The 18,434-nt window shown below is 34.9% G+C and overlaps 1 protein-coding gene across 1 annotated transcript; it reads right to left on the bottom strand.

The window, feature by feature from the left end:
* Positions 1–3,501: 3,501 nt before the first annotated feature.
* On the bottom strand, positions 3,502–4,299 carry LOC139511022 (uncharacterized). The gene has a single exon (XM_071297613.1). It carries the CDS (start codon positions 4,297–4,299, stop codon positions 3,502–3,504), a length of 798 nt encoding a protein of 265 aa, XP_071153714.1.
* Positions 4,300–18,434: the final 14,135 nt, after the last annotated feature.

Here is an 18,434-nt window from a genome sequence, read left to right as displayed (position 1 = left end):
AAATAGGTTTTCTCGGAACTACGTAGAAATTCTTCAGAAACGCAAGTTATTTTGAGACTCCCCTTGATCGTTCTTCCGCGTTCTAACTGTCTTCGTACTGCGAATACTATAACATATATATGTAATCGTTGTTCTAGTTGTGTTGTGACAAGTTTAACTGTTTTTGCCCTACTCATGACACAAGAGAAACTATAGTTACAAGTTGATGCTTCTAGCCCTTTGGCGCTAATCATCATTTTCTGTGAACTAGACGAGCAGCATTTTTTTTTATTGCCGTCTGGTATGAGAATAACTTTTAAACCATACTCCTTGTAATATTTCAACAGTTTTCAAATTCATGATTCATCGAGTTTCCGTGTCGTTAGCATTATGAACGACAAACTTAGAATTCATTAAGGGACAACATCAAAAGTTCAATGTAGGATAAAAAACTTAATTTATATAGTTTTTATCACTGACCACCCCCTACCCCCCCCCCCCCCCCCTTTAACTTAATTTGGGAAAAATTGATTGACCAAAAAGGATATATGTAAAATCGATGTCAATTAAACAAAACTTGCAACAATTTTGACAACCCCCCCCCAACCCACAAACTATTTTTTTTTATCCTTCATTGACTTTTTGATGTCGTCCCTAATGTAGCAGATCTTCTTTTTTTTTATCGAAGTTAGGCTTCTCGACTTGCACAGAAAATTCAATTAACTTAGTGCCTCATTTAAAGCAACATTTTGTATTCATGGTATCATCTGACAAGAAATTGGCCGAGGTTTTACAACTGGTCAAATTATGCTATTTTCTGATGTTTAAATGTCAAATTGTGTTACTTTCTGGTGTTCAAATATCAAATGTCATGCACGGAAGATCGAAAAATTTGTGGGTACACAAATGCGATTTTCTCTGTTAAAGGAATAGGTCAACAGCACAAGCCATAAGCTCAGCTTCAGCTTCTATTGAAATAATTTCCGACGAATTGAAAGATCACGGATTTACTTTTGTTATGAAATAAACTTGTTTTCTATCAGATATTTTTTTTTTTTTTTATTATTATTATTTTAAGTGTTATAATATTTTATTTGAATTTTACATTTGTTAGAGATACATGAAGTACCGGTACCTTATACTGTCACCATCTTACGGTGTTTATATATCTCAACTTGTACGATTCGCTCGTGTATGTAACAATGTTTTCGATTTTAACGAGAGAAATTTATGTATTACTGAAAAATTATTACACCAGGGTTTTCGATATCACAAACTAGTCAAAACATTTACTAAATTTTATCATCGGTATAAAGACATCATTCGTAAATATAGCTCAACATGCAGACTTCTAATACGTTCAGGTATTTCACATCCAATTTTTTATGGTAATATTCTTTATAAAGCACAAAGGTGTCAGTATTCACCTCAGAAACTTACAAAACCTTTGAATAGACTTATTAAGAAGGGATATAATTACGATACTGTTGTCAAGTCATTAAAGATTGCATATTTTGGCGTTAATATTGAGTCACTGATAAGGTCTTTGCATCGGAACTAAACACATTTATTCTAAAAACAGTTGTTGGCATGACACGGGTTATGTTCTTCTCATATATGTTATGATGGTATGATACTAAACCCCTAAAGGGAAGGATTGTGCCTGATGTTCATATGATGAAATCATAATCTTTCAGTCAGTTTAATTGAAGTCTGGAGCTGGCATGTCAGTTAACTGCTAGTAGTCTGTTGTTATTTATGTATTATTGTCATTTTGTTTATTTTCTTTGGTTACATCTTCTGACATCAGACTCGGATTTCTCTTGAACTGAATTTTAATGTGCGTATTGTTATGCGTTTACTTTACTACATTGGTTAGAGGTATAGGGGGAGGGTTGAGATCTCACAAACATGTTTAACCCCGCCGCATTTTTGCGCCTGTCCCAAGTCAGGAGCCTATGGCCTTTGTTAGTCTTGTATTATTTTAATTTTAGTTTCTTGTGTACAATTTGGAAATTAGTATGGCGTTCATTATCACTGGACTAGTATATATTTGTTTAGGGGCCAGCTGAAGGACGCCTCCGGGTGCGGGAATTTCTCGCTACATTGAAGACCTGTTGGTGACCCTCTGCTGTTGTTTTTTTTTTTGGTCGGGTTGTTGTCTCTTTGACACATTCCCCATTTCCATTCTCAATTTTACTCATTAACGTTAGTACATAGCATTTCATTGATAAAGTTAGTACTTGTTAGTGCACAATATATATATATATATATATATATATATAATAAAAACTATAAAACAAATTCCCATACGTTTCGGCCATTACGGCCTTCTTCATTGGAATAAATTACAACATTGAAACAACAATTACATCACTTGGATACATTACGTTATAATAACTTTTATGACGTTCATTTGCCGCGTTTTTCGCTTTTTCAATATAAATATATTTATCATCGTTCATACATTGTGTTGAGTCCTTCAGGTTCTAGAGTTTTTAATTTTTTTATCCAAAAGGCTTCTTTAGTTTTTCTGTAAGTTTCTGTCCCAAATACTCTTTCTATGGCGGTAACTTTTAAATTTGTTATTGAATGATTGTTCTGAATGAAATGGTTGGCTACTGGATCTTCTGTTTTCTTTGTTCGTATTTTTGAAAAGTTCAATAGCATTCGTTGATATAGTGTATCACCCGTTTGTCCTACATATATAACTTTTTCACATTTTGTACAATTAATCGCATATATCACGCCTACGGTTTTACAATTTATTTGTCCCTGAATGGTATATTCTTTGCCGGTGTTGTCACAAAATACCTTGGTTTCATTTAAATGTGAGCATAGTGCACATTGTTTACCACATGGTCCACATCCATTAGTTTGCTTATAAAATAATAAATTATGCTTTTTGTGTACTAAGATGTCTTTTATGTTGTTATCACGTTTAAATGCCACGATAGGCGGATCGGGAAATATTTTCTTTAGTCTTTCGGATTGATGGAGAATTTTAAGATTTTTTCTAAGAATGGAATGTACATTTGGAAGCGCATTGGAAAAAGTAATTACTAAAGGTACCCTGTTGTTTTCTTTCTTCTGTTTGTACTTTAATAGATCTTCTCGGTTTAATTTGTCGACCTTCTTCAATTGAACTTCAGTGGACGAGTTATTGTATCCACGTTCTTTTAGGTGCGTTTTTATTTCTTCTCTTCTTGTTTTGTAATCTTCTTCTGTTGAGCAAATTCTTTTGACACGAATGCCGAGTCCATATGGAATAGCATTTTTTACAGAGTTTGGATGGCTTGACGACACATGTAAGTATTGGTGTTTATCTGTTGATTTTGTATAAAGATCTGTTTTAAGTTGTCCGTTTTCTATGTGTACAAACACATCAAGAAATTCAATTTTTTCAGTTGAGTAACGCATTTCTGTTTTAATTCGCGGATGCAAACTGTTTGACATTTCGTGAAATTTTTTTAATTCATCTAAACCATGTTCCCATATCCCCCAGATGTCATCAACATATCTTCAATATGAAAATGGTTGTAAATTGCTGTTTTGAAATAAATTTTCTTCCCATTGTCCGAGGTAGGTGCAAGCATAATTCATGCCTAGATGGGAACCAATAGCTGTTCCTTCAGTTTGTAAAAAGTGCTTTCCGTTGAAGCTAAAATTATTATTTTCAATGACTAAATCCATCATTTTAAGAACATCTTCAGTTGGGATTGATGTGTTAGTTCGATTTTCTAGTGCTGATTTACATGCTTCTCGTGCTTCTTTTCTTGGTACGCTTGGATATAATTTAGTAACATCTAAACAAAACATTATTGCGTTGTCTGGTAAAGGCAGTTGTATTGCATTTAATTTGTTTAAAAAATCTGTTGTGTCTTTGATATACGTGGGCAAGTTCCGAACATTCTCCGAAAGCTCGTTTTCGACTATTTCCGCGATTTTTTCTGTGGGATGGTTCCGCCCATTAATAATTGTTCTAACTGGGTGATTTTGTTTGTGTAATTTCGGATTAGCTTGTACCTTTCCGGGACATGTTCCTTTCGGTAAGAGATATTTTTTCATGTCTTTATCTATTATTTCTCTTTTACATAAATTTTCTACGAGTTTTTTTACTTTATTTTCATTTTTCTGTGTTAGATCTTTATCTATTGCTGTGTACGTATCGTTGTTATCTAATTCTTTTTCTACCTCTAATTTATAATCTTCTGTGTTCATTATTACAACTCCGGATGATTTGTCGCTTGGTCGTATCACGATGCTTGTATCATACAAAAGTTCCCGCATTGCTTTTTCTTCTTCAATAGTTATATTCATTTTGAATTTTCGACTTAATCTACTTAAAATTTCATCTTTTACGGTTTGTTTGTCCGAGGTAGGTGCAAGCATAATTCAAAATGAACGGTTCGATTAGTTTTTATATATATATATAGTAATAATTTTAGACCCTTCTACAACGAAATTTGTTTTACATGTACACGTATAAATATTGCGGTTTTTATCCTACCAATCATAGGTTTGAACGTAGTTTTCAATTTAGACTCGTATATAGTAATAATGACATGTATGTAACTGAATAAAAATAAGATAACATGATGTATTATAAATTCTAATTCATGAAATTAATTTAATTTTTGCTGCAACCAGATTATGGAATTTTTCATATTTGCCTTCTTTATTTGTCAATACTTCATGATATTGAAGAAATTCTTTTTTGAAAATTTCAAACATATTAATTTGTTTTGTTTTTTGTTCGGATATATAGTATCCTTTGTATACAGTAAAAAGAATAATTGTTATTAAATCATTAATACTGTAATAACTTGTATCCGGTTTATTTTGTATCCGTACAAAAGTGATCTAATTGATATTATATGATGTCCTATTTTAAGTTTATCAAGTAATAGTTTTATTTGATCCCAAAATGATTTCAGAAATTTGCATGTCAAAAAGTAGTGCTCATAATCTTCGATGACATCACAAATATTACATAGCGGAGTTTTAGTTATTTTCCAAGAGAAAAGTAATTGTTTGGTTGGTAAAATGTAGTGCAGAAATTTCCATCTTAACATTTTGAATTTATTATCTTGTATATAATAAAAGATATAATTTAGCATTTGTTGTCTTTTGCTTGTGTTGTTTTCCAAGATAAATATGTTGTCCCATTTTTTAAAGTCATAAGAAACCTCAAATAAAAAAAAATTAATGCATATGATTTTTATAACTCAATGGATAGTTTTCATTATAAAACTTATGTACATATACTTTTTTCTGAAGAAAATTCTTTAATTTATTCATATTTAGAAGAAGTTTACTTTATTTGAATAGCTTCCTTCCAGCAAGCTATTCCCCCCGACATATTTTCCGTATGCAAGGTGACCTCAGTGTGACCCATCTCGTAAAAATCCGGTGACCACAATACGCATGGATGTCCTTAAAATAAACTATTATCTGAATTTACATGTTAAACACGTGCTCAATTTCCATGCTTTTTTGTTTATTTTTCGTCAATTGTTGACAAACAGGTGACAATCGTTAAACTTCGGCTTCAAAACACGAACTTTAATTACCTGCCATATTTTCACAACAACACTGACCGATTGAGAAAAAAAATTGACAATTATACGAAATTTACACGAAAAAAATGATAAATTCGAGCACAGAAGACGAAGTTTAGGATGTTTGTATGCATTAGTTCAAGAATTGGAAGAACATTATTTTTCACCGGTCACTCGTTTCTTATGACTTTAAATCCTATTGGTTTTTCATAATATCTATGTCTTTATAAGATATCTCATAAACTATATAAGATATCTCATGAATTATATGAGATATCTTATAAATTATATAAGATATCTTATAAATTATATAAGATATCTTATAAATTATATAAGATATCTTATAAATTATAAAAGATATCTTATATAAAAATTGTTTAAAAGATATCTCATATACTTTATAAAATATCTTATAAACTTTAGAAGATATCTTATAAAGTATATAAAAGAGGGACGAAAGATACCAAAGGGACAGTCAAACTATATATATATATCTTATAAATTTTAGGAGATATCTTATATAACATTAAAGATATCTTATATAACATATAAGATATCTCATATAATATATAAGATATCTTATATAATATAGGAGATATCTTATATATTATAGGAGATATCTTATATATTATAGGTATTTAGTTTATAAGATATCTCCTAAAGTTTATAAGATATCTTACATAGTTTATATGATATTTTCTTAAGTTTATAAGATATCTCCTAAAGTTTATAAGATATCTTATATAGTTTATAAGATATCTTACATAGTTTATAAGATATCTTATATAGTTTATAAGATATCTTATATAATTTATAAGATATCTCATATAATTTTTCAGATATCTTATAAAATTGTATTTATAAGATATCTCATAAACTATATAAGATATCTTATAAACTATATAATATATCTTATAAATTATATAAGATATCTAATATAAAAATTGTTTATAAGATATCTCATATACTTTAGAAGATATCTTATAAAGTATATAGGAAATCATATAAACTTTATGAGATATCTTATATAACATTAAAGATATTTTATACAACATTAAAGATATCTTATATAACATTAAAGATATTTTATACAACATTAAAGATATCTTATATAACATTAAAGATATCTTATATAATATATGAAATATCTTATAAATACAATTATATAAGATATCTTATATATTTAAGTACGGAAGCCTGGAGCTGCCTTGTATTATTGTTTATAACTAAACCATATATGATAATCATCGCGATAATGTTTTGTATATTGCAATACGACGCCTTATTTATCGCAATATTTCGCTATATTTAACAACAAGGCACTTTATTTAGCGCAATGATTTTTTATATTTAACAGTAAGAAGACTTAATTATCGCAAGAATTTGCTTTATTTAATAAGACGACTTATTTATCGCAATAGTTCGCTATATCTAACAACAAGGCACCATATTTAGAGCAATGCATTGATGGACGTCAAGTTGGTTACCTATTCCCTATTCCCTATTCGTTACCTATTCCCTATTCCCTATTCGTTACCTATTCGTTACCTATTCCCTATTCCCTATTCGTTACCTATTCCCTATTCCCTATTCGTTACCTATTTGTTACCTATTCCCTATTCCCTATTCGTTACCTATTCCCTATTCCCTATTCGTTACCTATTCGTTACCTATTCCCTATTCCCTATTCGTTACCTATTCGAACAAAGTTTGGAGACTTATTGTTTTTTCTCAGTTCTTATTATTTTTATTATTCATCTTCTTCCTCTTCTTCCTCTTCTTCCTCTTCTTCTTCCGCCACTTTAAAAATGAACTTGTCCGCAGCATTTCTCTAAAACTACTTGTCCGATTTACTTAGGGTTTCATAAAATGTTAGACTAATATGTCTAGGTGAGCCATCAATCGTTCATTTGTGCATTGGGGTCTATTAAGGGGTATTTTGGGGGGCAGAAAGAAGGGAGGGGTTTACTGTAGAACCCTATGGGATTTTATTTTCTAAAATTTTCAAATGAATATAACTTGATAGATACATGCAGTCTTCAGAAATGATTAAAGGACAATAAAACAAATCACATGAAATATAGGGGAGTCCATGGGGGTCATCCCTACCCCCTTCAATTCGAGAATATGCTTTTAACTTGTAAACGGTCCAGATCCCCACCCCTAAACCATATATATTCTTGTATGGGACAATAAAAGTAATCAAATGAAATTTAATAAAAGTTCTTGGGGGTCACCCCCATCCCGTTCAATTTGAGAATGTACTATTATCTTGTAAACGGTCCAGATCCCCACCCCTAAACCATATATATTCTTGAAAAGGACGATAAAACAAATCAAATGAAATTAAATGGAAGTCCCTGGGGGTAATCCCCACCCCGTTCAATTTTAGATTGTGCTATTATCTTGTAAACGGTCCAAATCCCCACCCCTAAACCATATATATTCTTGTAGGGGACAATAAAAGTAATCAAATGAAATTAAATGGAAGTTCCTGAGGGTCACCCCACCCCGTTAAATTTGAGAATGTACTATTATCTTGTAAATGGTCCAGATCCCCACCCCTAAACTTGTAGGGGACAATAAAACAAATGAAATGAAATAAAAGGAAAGTCCCTAGGGGGTCATCCCACCCCCTCTTGTTTGAAAACTTATAAACGGTCAACATCCCCACCCCTAAACTATATATATTCTTGTAAGGGACAATAAAACTAATCAAATGAAATTAAATGGAAGTTCCTTGGGGTCAACCCCACCCCGTTCAATTTTTAAATGTACTATTATCTTGTAAATGGTCCAGATCCCCACCCCTAAACCATATATATATATTCTTGTAGGGGACAATAAAACAAATGAAATGAAATAAAAGGAAAGTCCCTAGGGGGTCACCCCACCCCCTCTTGTTTGAAAACTTGTAAACGGTCAACATCCCCACCCCTAAACTATATATATTCTTGTAAGGGACAATAAAACTAATCATATGAAATTAAATGGAAGTTCCTTGGGGTCAACCCCACCCCGTTCAATTTGAGAATGTACTATTATCTTGTAAATGGTCCAGATCTCCACCCCTCAACCATATATGTTCTTGTAGGGGACAATAAAACAAATAAAATGAGATAAAAGGGAAGTCCTGAGGGTGTCATCACACCCCCTTTTGTTTGAAAACTTGTAAACGGTCAACATCCCCACCCCTAAACCATATATATTCTTGTAGGGGACAATAAAACAAATAAAATGAAATGTAGGTAAAGTCCCTGGGGGTCACCACCCCCCCTCCTGTTTGAATACTTGTAAATGGTGGAGATCCCCACCAGTAAGCCATATATATTCTTGTATGGGAGAAAAAATCAAATCAAATGAACATGGGAACATATGAATAGCGAGTTATGGGAGCTTTATTTCGGAGACTTCGTAACAGCATCCTGTTACAATTACTTCTTCTTGTTTATACTCTTATATCTGGTAATAGTTCTAAGTTTGTTGAGGTAAAATGATCTTTTTATGACCTATTTATATGTGTTTGTGCTCAACCGATCCTTTTACTTTACGTTCGATACTCATTTGTTCCTTATTTGATTTTTATACGTTCTACCTTTTAACTGCTTTATGTCCGTATGTTTGAAGATGGATCTTGGTTCGAAGGGATTAAATCACTGTGTTAGCGCTTGCATAAAAAAAGATGTGGTATGATTGTCAATGAGACAACAATCCACAATAGACCAAAATGACACAGAAACTATCAAATATAGGTCAATGTACGGCCTTCAACAATGAGCATAGCCCAAACCGTGTAGTCACCTATAAAAGGCCCAGATATGACAATTTCAAACAATTCAAACAACAAAACTAACGGCCGTATTTCATATACAAAAAAATAAACGGAAAACAAATATGTAACACAAAAACAAACGATAACTACCTAATTTCAGGCTCTTGTCTAGGGACAGGCACATACTAACATAATGTGGTGGGGTTAAACATGTTAGCAGGGTGTACATCGTTTCGGAGCATGCTTTTACCTTGTTTAATTCGTTCCATCACTCGCTTATAATTCGCTTATAATACGTGTATCATACGTTGCACCTTTTAAAACATGATTTTCAATTGTTTTGTTGTCTCTGGTGGAAGATTTGGGTTCTTAGAGGTGATATAACTCTATAAGCGCATATGTACCCGTTCCAGCGTTCGGATAATACCCTGTTAAATATTCGTTACTTATTCGCTTTTAATACGTTTGTTGTACGTTGCACCTTTTAGAAAAGGATTTTCAATTGTGTTCATATCTCTGGTGGTAATAATGTGTTCTTATAGATGAAATATCCCTATTAGCGCGTATGTACCCGTTCCAGTGCTCGGATAATACCCGGTTAATTATTCGTTCCTTATTCGCTTTTAATGCGCGGGGTAAGTATACGTTGCATCTTGAAATAAATCGTTTTTTAATTGTGTTCATGTCTCTGGTGGTAACAATGTGTTCTTAGAGAAGAAATGACCCTATTAGAGCGCATGTACCCGTTCCAGCGCTCGGTTAATACCCTGTTACCTACTCGTTACCTATTCGTTACCTATTCACTTATAATACGTTTGTTGTACGTTGCACCTTTTAGAAAAGGATTTTCAATTGTGTTCATGTCACTGGTGGTAACAATGTGTTCTTAGAGATGAAATAACCCTATCAGCGCATATGTACCCGTTCCAGCGCTCGGTTAATACCCTGTTACATATTCGTTACCTATTCGTTACTTATTCGCTTTAAATAGGTTTGTTGTACGTTGCACCTTAAGCTTTTAGAAAAGGATTTTCACTTGTGTTCATGTCTCTGGTGGTAACAATGTGTAATTAGAGATGAAATGACCCTATTAGCGCGCATGTACTCGTTCCAGCTCTCGGTTAATACCCTGTTACCTATTCGTTACCTATTCGTTACCTATTCACTTATAATACGTTTGTTGTACGTTGCACCTTTTAGAAAAGGATTTTCAATTGTGTTCATGTCACTGGTGGTAACAATGTGTTCTTAGAGATGAAATAACCCTATCAGCGCATATGTACCCGTTCCAGCGCTCGGTTAATACCCTGTTACCTATTCGTTACCTATTCGTTACCTATTCACTTATAATACGTTTGTTGTACGTTGCACCTTTTAGAAAAGGATTTTCAATTGTGTTCATGTCACTGGTGGTAACAATGTGTTCTTAGAGATGAAATAACCCTATCAGCGCATATGTACCCGTTCCAGCGCTCGGTTAATACCCTGTTACCTATTCGTTACCTATTCGTTACCTATTCACTTATAATACGTTTGTTGTACGTTGCACCTTTTAGAAAAGGATTTTCAATTGTGTTCATGTCACTGGTGGTAACAATGTGTTCTTAGAGATGAAATAACCCTATCAGCGCATATGTACCCGTTCCAGCGCTCAGTTAATACCCTGTTACATATTCGTTACCTATTCGTTGCTTATTCGCTTTAAATAGGTTTGTTGTACGTTGCACCTTAAGCTTTTAAAAAAGGATTTTCACTTGTGTTCATGTCTCTGGTGGTAACAATGTGTAATTAGAGATGAAATGACCCTATTAGCGCGCATGTACTCGTTCCAGCTCTCGGTTAATACCCTGTTACCTATTCGTTACCTATTCACTTATAATACGTTTGTTGTACGTTCACCTTTTAGAAAAGGATTTTCAATTGTGTTCATGTCTCTGGTGGTAACAATGTCTTCTCAGAGATAAAATGACTCCATTAGCGTGCATGTACCAGTTCCAGCGTGCGGATAATACCCTGTTACTTATTCGTTCCTTATTCGCTTTTAATGCGCGGGGTAAGTATACGTTGCACCTTGAAATAAATCGTTTTTTAATTGTGTTCATGTCTCTGGTGGTAACAATGTGTTCTTAGAGAAGAAATGACCCTATTAGAGCGCATGTACCCGTTCCAGAGCTCGGTTAATACCCTGTTACCTATTTGTTACCTATTCGTTACCTATTCACTTATAATACGTTTGTTGTACGTTGAACCTTTTAGAAAAGGATTTTCACTTATGTTCATGTCTATGGTGGTAACAATGTGTAATTAGAGATGAAATGACCCTATTAGCGTGCATGTACCCGTTCCAGCGCTCGGTTAATACCCTGTTACCTATTCGTTACCTTTTCGTTACTTATTCGCTTTTAATACGTTTGTTGTACGTTGCACCTTTAAGAAACGGATTTTCAATTGTGTTCATATCTCTTGTGGTAATAATGTGTTCTTATAGATGAAATACCCCTATTAGCGCATATTACCCGTTCCAGCGCTCGGATAATACCCGGTTACTTATTCGTTCCTTATTCGCTTTTAATGCGCAGGGTATACGTTGCACCTTGAAATAAATCGTTTTTTAATTGTGTTCGTGTCTCTGGTGGTAATAATGTGTTCTTGGAGATGAAATGACCCTATTAGCGCGCGTATACCCGTTCCAGCGCTCGGTTAATACCCTGTTACCTATTCGTTACCTATTCACTTATAATACGTTTGTTGTACGTTGCACCTTTTAGAAAAGGATTTTCACTTGTGTTCATGTCTCTGGTGGTAACAATGTGTAATTAGAGATAAAATGACCCTATTAGCGTGCATGTACCCGTACCAGCGCTCGGTTAATACCCTGTTACCTATTCGTTACCTATTCGTTACTTATTCGCTTTTAATACGTTTGTTGTACGTTGCACCTTTAAGAAACGGATTTTCAATTGTGTTCATATCTCTGGTGTTAACAATGTGTTCTTAGAGATAAAATGACCCTATTAGCGCGCATGTACCCGTTCCAGCGCTCGGTAAATACCCTGTTAACTATTCGTTACCTATTCGTTACCTATTCACTTATAATACGTTTGTTGTACATTGCACCTTTTAGAAAAGGATTTTCAATTTTGTTCATGTCTCTGGTGGTAACAATGTGTTCTTAGAGATGAAATGACCATATTAGCGCATATGTACCCGTTCCAGCGCTCGGTTAATACCCTGTTACCTATTCGTTACTTATTCGCTTTAAATACGTTTGTTGTACGTTGCACCTTTTCGAAAAAGATTTTCACTTGTGTACATGTCTCAGGTGGTAACAATGTGTAATTAGAGATGAAATGACCCTATTAGCGTGCATGTACCCGTTCCAGCGCTCGGTTATTACCCTGTTACCTATTCGTTACCTATTCGGGACCTATTCACTTATAATACGTTTGTTGTACGTTGCACCTTTTAGAAAAGGATTTTTAATTGTGTTCATGTCTCTGGTGGTAACAATGTGTTCTAAGAGATGAAATGACCCTATTAGCGCGCATGTACCCGTTCCAGTGCTCGGTTAATACCCTGTTACCTATTCGTTACCTATTCGTTATCTATTCACTTATAATACGTTTGTTGTACGTTGCACCTTTTAGAAAAGGATTTTCAATTGTGTTCATGTCTCTGGTGGTAACAATGCGTTCTTAGAGATGAAATAACCCTATTAGCGCATATGTACCCGTTCCAGCGCTCGGTTAATACTCTGTTACATATTCGTTACCTTTTCGTTACTTATTCGCTTTAAATACGTTTGTTATACGTTGCATCTTTAAGAAAAGGATTTTCACTTGTGTTCATGTCTCTGGTGGTAACAATGTGTAATTAGAGATGAAATGACCCTCTTAGCGCGCAAGAAATCGTTCCAGCGCTCGGTTAATACCCTGTTACCTATTCGTTACCTATTCCCTTGTAATACGTTTGTTGTACGTTGCACCTTTTAGAAAAGGATTTTCAATTGTGTCCATGTCTCTAGTGGTAACAATGTCTTCTCAGAGATAAAATGACTCCTTTAGCGTGCATGTACCAGTTCCAGCGCGCGGATAATACCCTGTTACTTATTCGTTCCTTATTCGCTTTTAATGCGCGGGGTAAGTATACGTTGCACCCTGAAATAAATCGTTTTTTAATTGTGTTAATGGCTCTGGTGGTAACAATGTGTTCTAAGAGATGAAATGACCCTATTAGCGCGCATGTAACCGTTCCATCGCTCGGTTAATACCCTGTTACCTATTCGTTACCTATTCACTTATAATACGTTTGTTGTACGTTGCACCTTTTAGAAAAGGATTTTCAATTTTGTTCATGTCTCTGGTGGTAACAATGTGTTCTTAGAGATGAAATGACCATATTAGCGCATATGTACCCGTTCCAGCGCTCGGTTAATACCCTGTTACCTATTCGTTACTTATTCGCTTTAAATACGTTTGTTGTACGTTGCACCTTTTAGAAAAAGATTTTCACTTGTGTACATGTCTCAGGTGGTAACAATGTGTAATTAGAGATGAAATGACCCTATTAGCGTGCATGTACCCGTTCCAGCGCTCGGTTATTACCCTGTTACCTATTCGTGACCTATTCACTTATAATACGTTTGTTGTATGTTGCACCTTTTAGAAAAGGATTTTTAATTGTGTTCATGTCTCTGGTGGTAACAATGTGTTCTAAGAGATGAAATGACCCTATTAGCGCGCATGTACCCGTTCCAGTGCTCGGTTAATACCCTGTTACCTATTCGTTACCTATTCGTTATCTATTCACTTATAATACGTTTGTTGTACGTTGCACCTTTTAGAAAAGGATTTTCTATTGTGTTCATGTCTCTGGTGGTAACAATGCGTTCTTAGAGATGAAATAACCCTATTAGCGCATATGTACCCGTTCCAGCGCTCGGTTAATACTCTGTTACATATTCGTTACCTTTTCGTTACTTATTCGTTTTAAATACGTTTGTTATACGTTGCATCTTTAAGAAAAGGATTTTCACTTGTGTTCATGTCTCTGGTGGTAACAATGTGTAATTAGAGATGAAATGACCCTCTTAGCGCGCAAGTACTCGTTCCAGCGCTCGGTTAATACCCTGTTACCTATTCGTTACCCATTCACTTATAATACGTTTGTTGTACGTTGCACCTTTTAGAAAAGGATTTTCAATTGTGTCCAAGTCTCTAGTGGTAACAATGTCTTCTCAGAGATAAAATGACTCCATTAGCGTGCATTTACCCGTTCCAGCGCGCGGATAATACCCTGTTACTTATTCGTTCCTTTTTCGCTTTTAATGCGCGGGGTAAGTATACGTTGCACCTTGAAATAAATCGTTTTTTAATTGTGTTCATGTCTCTAGTGGTAACAATATGTTCTTAGAGACGAAATGACCCTATGAGAGCGCATGTACCCGTTCCAGCGCTCGGTTAATACCTTGTTACCTATTCGTTACCTATTCGTTACCTATTCACTTATAATGCGTTTGTTGTACGTTGAATCTTTTAGAAAAAGATTTTTATTTGTGTTCATGTCTCTGGTGGTAACAATGTGTTCTTAGAGATGAAATAACCCTTTTAGCGCGTGTGTACCCGTTCCAGCGCTCGGCTAATACCTTGTTACCTATTCGTTACTTCTTATTTCAAGGTGCAACGCATAGCACGCGTATTTAAAGCGAATAAGGAACGAATAAGTAATAGGGTATCAGTCGAGCGCTGAAACGGGTACATATGTTCGATTAAGGTTATTTCACCTGTAAGAACCGACAGTTACCACCAGAGACGCAAAAATATTTCTTTTTAAAGTGCAAAGCACTACACACGTTTTAAAAGCGAATAAGGAACGAATAAGTAACAGGGTATCACTGAGCGGTGAAATGGGTACATATGCGCTAGTAGGGTTTTTTCAACTCAGATCAGAGAACACATAATTACATCCAGAGACGTGAAAGCAATCGATAATCGATTTATTTCAAGGTGCAACGTATACCACGCGTTTTTAAAGCGATAAGGAACGAATAAGTAACAGGGTATCAGTCGAGCGTATAGTGGATTGGGAAACAAGTTTTGCAACTTATATTTACCCCTTTCTACTTTTCGGGTGCGAGTGCTGCCTTGTAGCGGCATCAGCCTACTCTTTTTCGACATCTACCAGGGTGTCTTCAACGTGCTAGATACATGGCTCTCTCTTAACACGGGTCAGCCATTTGTCGTCCCCTTCCGACGGACTATCATCGTTTCCTGAAAACCATAGTCGCAAATGGTGTCAAGGGAGAGCCGAAAATTGAGTTCTTGAAATTTTCATACCGAACGGGAATCGAACCAGGAACCATTGTGTTAGTAGTCCGATGCACTAACCGCTACAACACGTTTTATAAGCGAATAAGAAACGAATAAGTAACAGGGTATCAGTGTTGCGCTGAAACGGGTACATATGCGCTAATAGGGTTTTTTCACTTCAGAGAACACACAATTACCGCCAGAGACATAAAAGCAATAGATAATCGATTTATTCCAAGGTGCAACGTATACCACGCGTATTAAAAGCGAATAAGGAACGAATAAGTAACATGGTATCAGTCGATCGCTGAAACGGGTTCGTATGTTCTATTAGGGTTAATTCACCCACAAGAACCGACAGTTACCACCGGAGACACAAAAATATTTCTTTTTAAAGTGCAACGCATAACACATGTTTTAAAAGCGAATAAGGAACGAATAAGTAACAGGGTATCAGTGTAGCGGTGAAATGGGTACATATGCGCTAATAGGTTTTTTCAACTCAGAGAACACATAATTACCACCAGAGACATGAAAGCAATCGATAATCGTTTTATTTCAAGGTGCAACGTATACCACGCGTATTGCAAGCGATTAAGGAACGAATGAGTTACAGGGTATAAACCGAGCGCTGGAACGGGTACATACACGCTAATAGGGTTATTTCATCTCCAAGAACACATAGTTACCGCCAGAGACAAGAACACAATTGAAAATCATTTTCTAAAATGTTCATTTTTATACAAGCGGTCACCTCTTCGAACCAAGAACCAGATCTTCAAACATACGAATATAAAACATTTAAAAGGTAGAACGTATAAAAATCAAATAATAAACAAATAAGTATCTAACATAAAGCAACAGGATCGGTTGAGCACAAACACATATAAATAGGTCATAAGAAGGTCATTTTACCTCAACAAATTTAGATCTATAACAAGAGATAAGAATATAAACAAGAGTGCACACGCTGAAATGTCTCGCCTTCTTTACTAATCATTGATATTATGTTGATAGTCTTAAGTATAAAGCTTTATAACAACTGTCACATAACTTAACATTCACCAAGATAACAAAAACCAAATTGAATGAACCATGAAAATGAGGTCAAGGTCAGATGAAACATGCCAGACAGACATGTAGAGCTAACAATGCTTTCATACAATAAATATAGTTGACCTCTTACTTATAGTTTAAGAAAAAAAGACCAAACACAAAAACTTAACACTGAGCAATGAACTGTGAAAATGAGGTCGAGGTCAAATAAAACCTGCGCGACTGACATACAGATCATATAATATTTCCATACACCAAATATAATATTAGATACAAAGACCAAAACTCAAAAACTTAACTTTGACCACTCAACCATGAAAATGAGGTCAAGGTCAGATGACATCTGCACGCTAGACTTGTACACCTTACAATCATTCCATACAACAAATATAGTAGATCTATTATGTAAAGTATGAGAAAAAAGAGACCAAAACACAAAAACTTAACTATAACCATTGAACCGTGAAAATAAGGTCAAGGTCAGATGACACCTGCCAGTTGGACATGGACACCTCACAGTCCTTCCATACACCGAATATACTTGCCCTATTGCTTATAGTATCTGAGATATGGACTTGACCACCAAAACCTAACCTTGTTCACTGATCCATGAAATGAGGTCGAGGTTAAGTGAAAACTGTCTGACGGGCATGAGGAATTTACAAGGTACGCACATACCAAATATAATTATCATATTACTTAAAATAAGACAGAATTCAACATTACAAAAAATCTTAACTTTATTTTCAAGTGGTCACTGAACCATGAAAATGAGGTCAAGGACATTTGACATGTGACTGACAGAAACTTCTTAACATGAGGCATCCACATAAAAAGTATGAAGCATCCAGTTCTTCCACCTTCTAAAATATAAAGTTTTTAAAAAGTTAGCTAACACCGCCGCCGCCGAATCACTATCCCTATGTCGAGCTTTCTGCAACAAAAGTTGCAGGCTCGACAAAAATTAAAAAGGGTGAGGATAACAAAAATTGAATAAGTAACGAATAGGGAATAGAGAATAAATAACGAATAGGTAACGCATAGGGAATAGGGAATAAGTAACGAATAGGTAACAAATAGGGAATAGGGAATAAGTTACGAATAGGTAACGCATAGGGAATAGGGAATAAGTAACGAATAGGTAACAAATAAGTAACAGGGTATTAACCGAGCGCTGGAACGGGTAGATGCACGCTAATAGGGTCATTTTATCTCTAAACACAATGTTACCACCAGAGACATGGACACAATTGAAAATCCTTTTATAAAAGGTGCAACGTACAACAAACGTATTAAAAGTGAATAGGTAACGAATAGGTAACGAATAGGTAACGAATAGGTAACAGGGTATTAACCGAGCGCTGGAACGGGTACATGCGCTCTAATAGGGTCATTTCGTCTTTAAGAACATATTGTTACCACCAGAGACATAAACACAATTAAAAAACGATTTATTTCAAGGTGCAACGTATACTTACCCCGCGCATTAAAAGCGAATAAGGAACGAATAAGTAAGAGGATATTAACCGAGCGCTGGAACGGGTACATGCACGCTAATAGGGTCATTTCATCTCTAATTACACATTGTTACCACCAGAGACATGAACCTAATTGAAAATCCTTTTCTAGAAGGTGCAACGTACAACAAAAGTATTATAAGAGAAAAGTAATGAATAGGTAACGAATAGGTAACAGGGTATTAACCGAGCGCTAAAAACGGGTACATGCGCTCTAATAGGGTCATTTTGTCTTTAAGAA

The sequence above is a fragment of the Mytilus edulis genome, chromosome 1 (assembly GCF_963676685.1).
Source record: "Mytilus edulis chromosome 1, xbMytEdul2.2, whole genome shotgun sequence".
NCBI classification, from domain to species: Eukaryota; Metazoa; Mollusca; class Bivalvia; order Mytilida; family Mytilidae; genus Mytilus; species Mytilus edulis.
The sequence above is the reverse complement of the archived record's forward strand: the minus strand, read 5'-3'. Positions and strand labels throughout refer to the sequence as shown.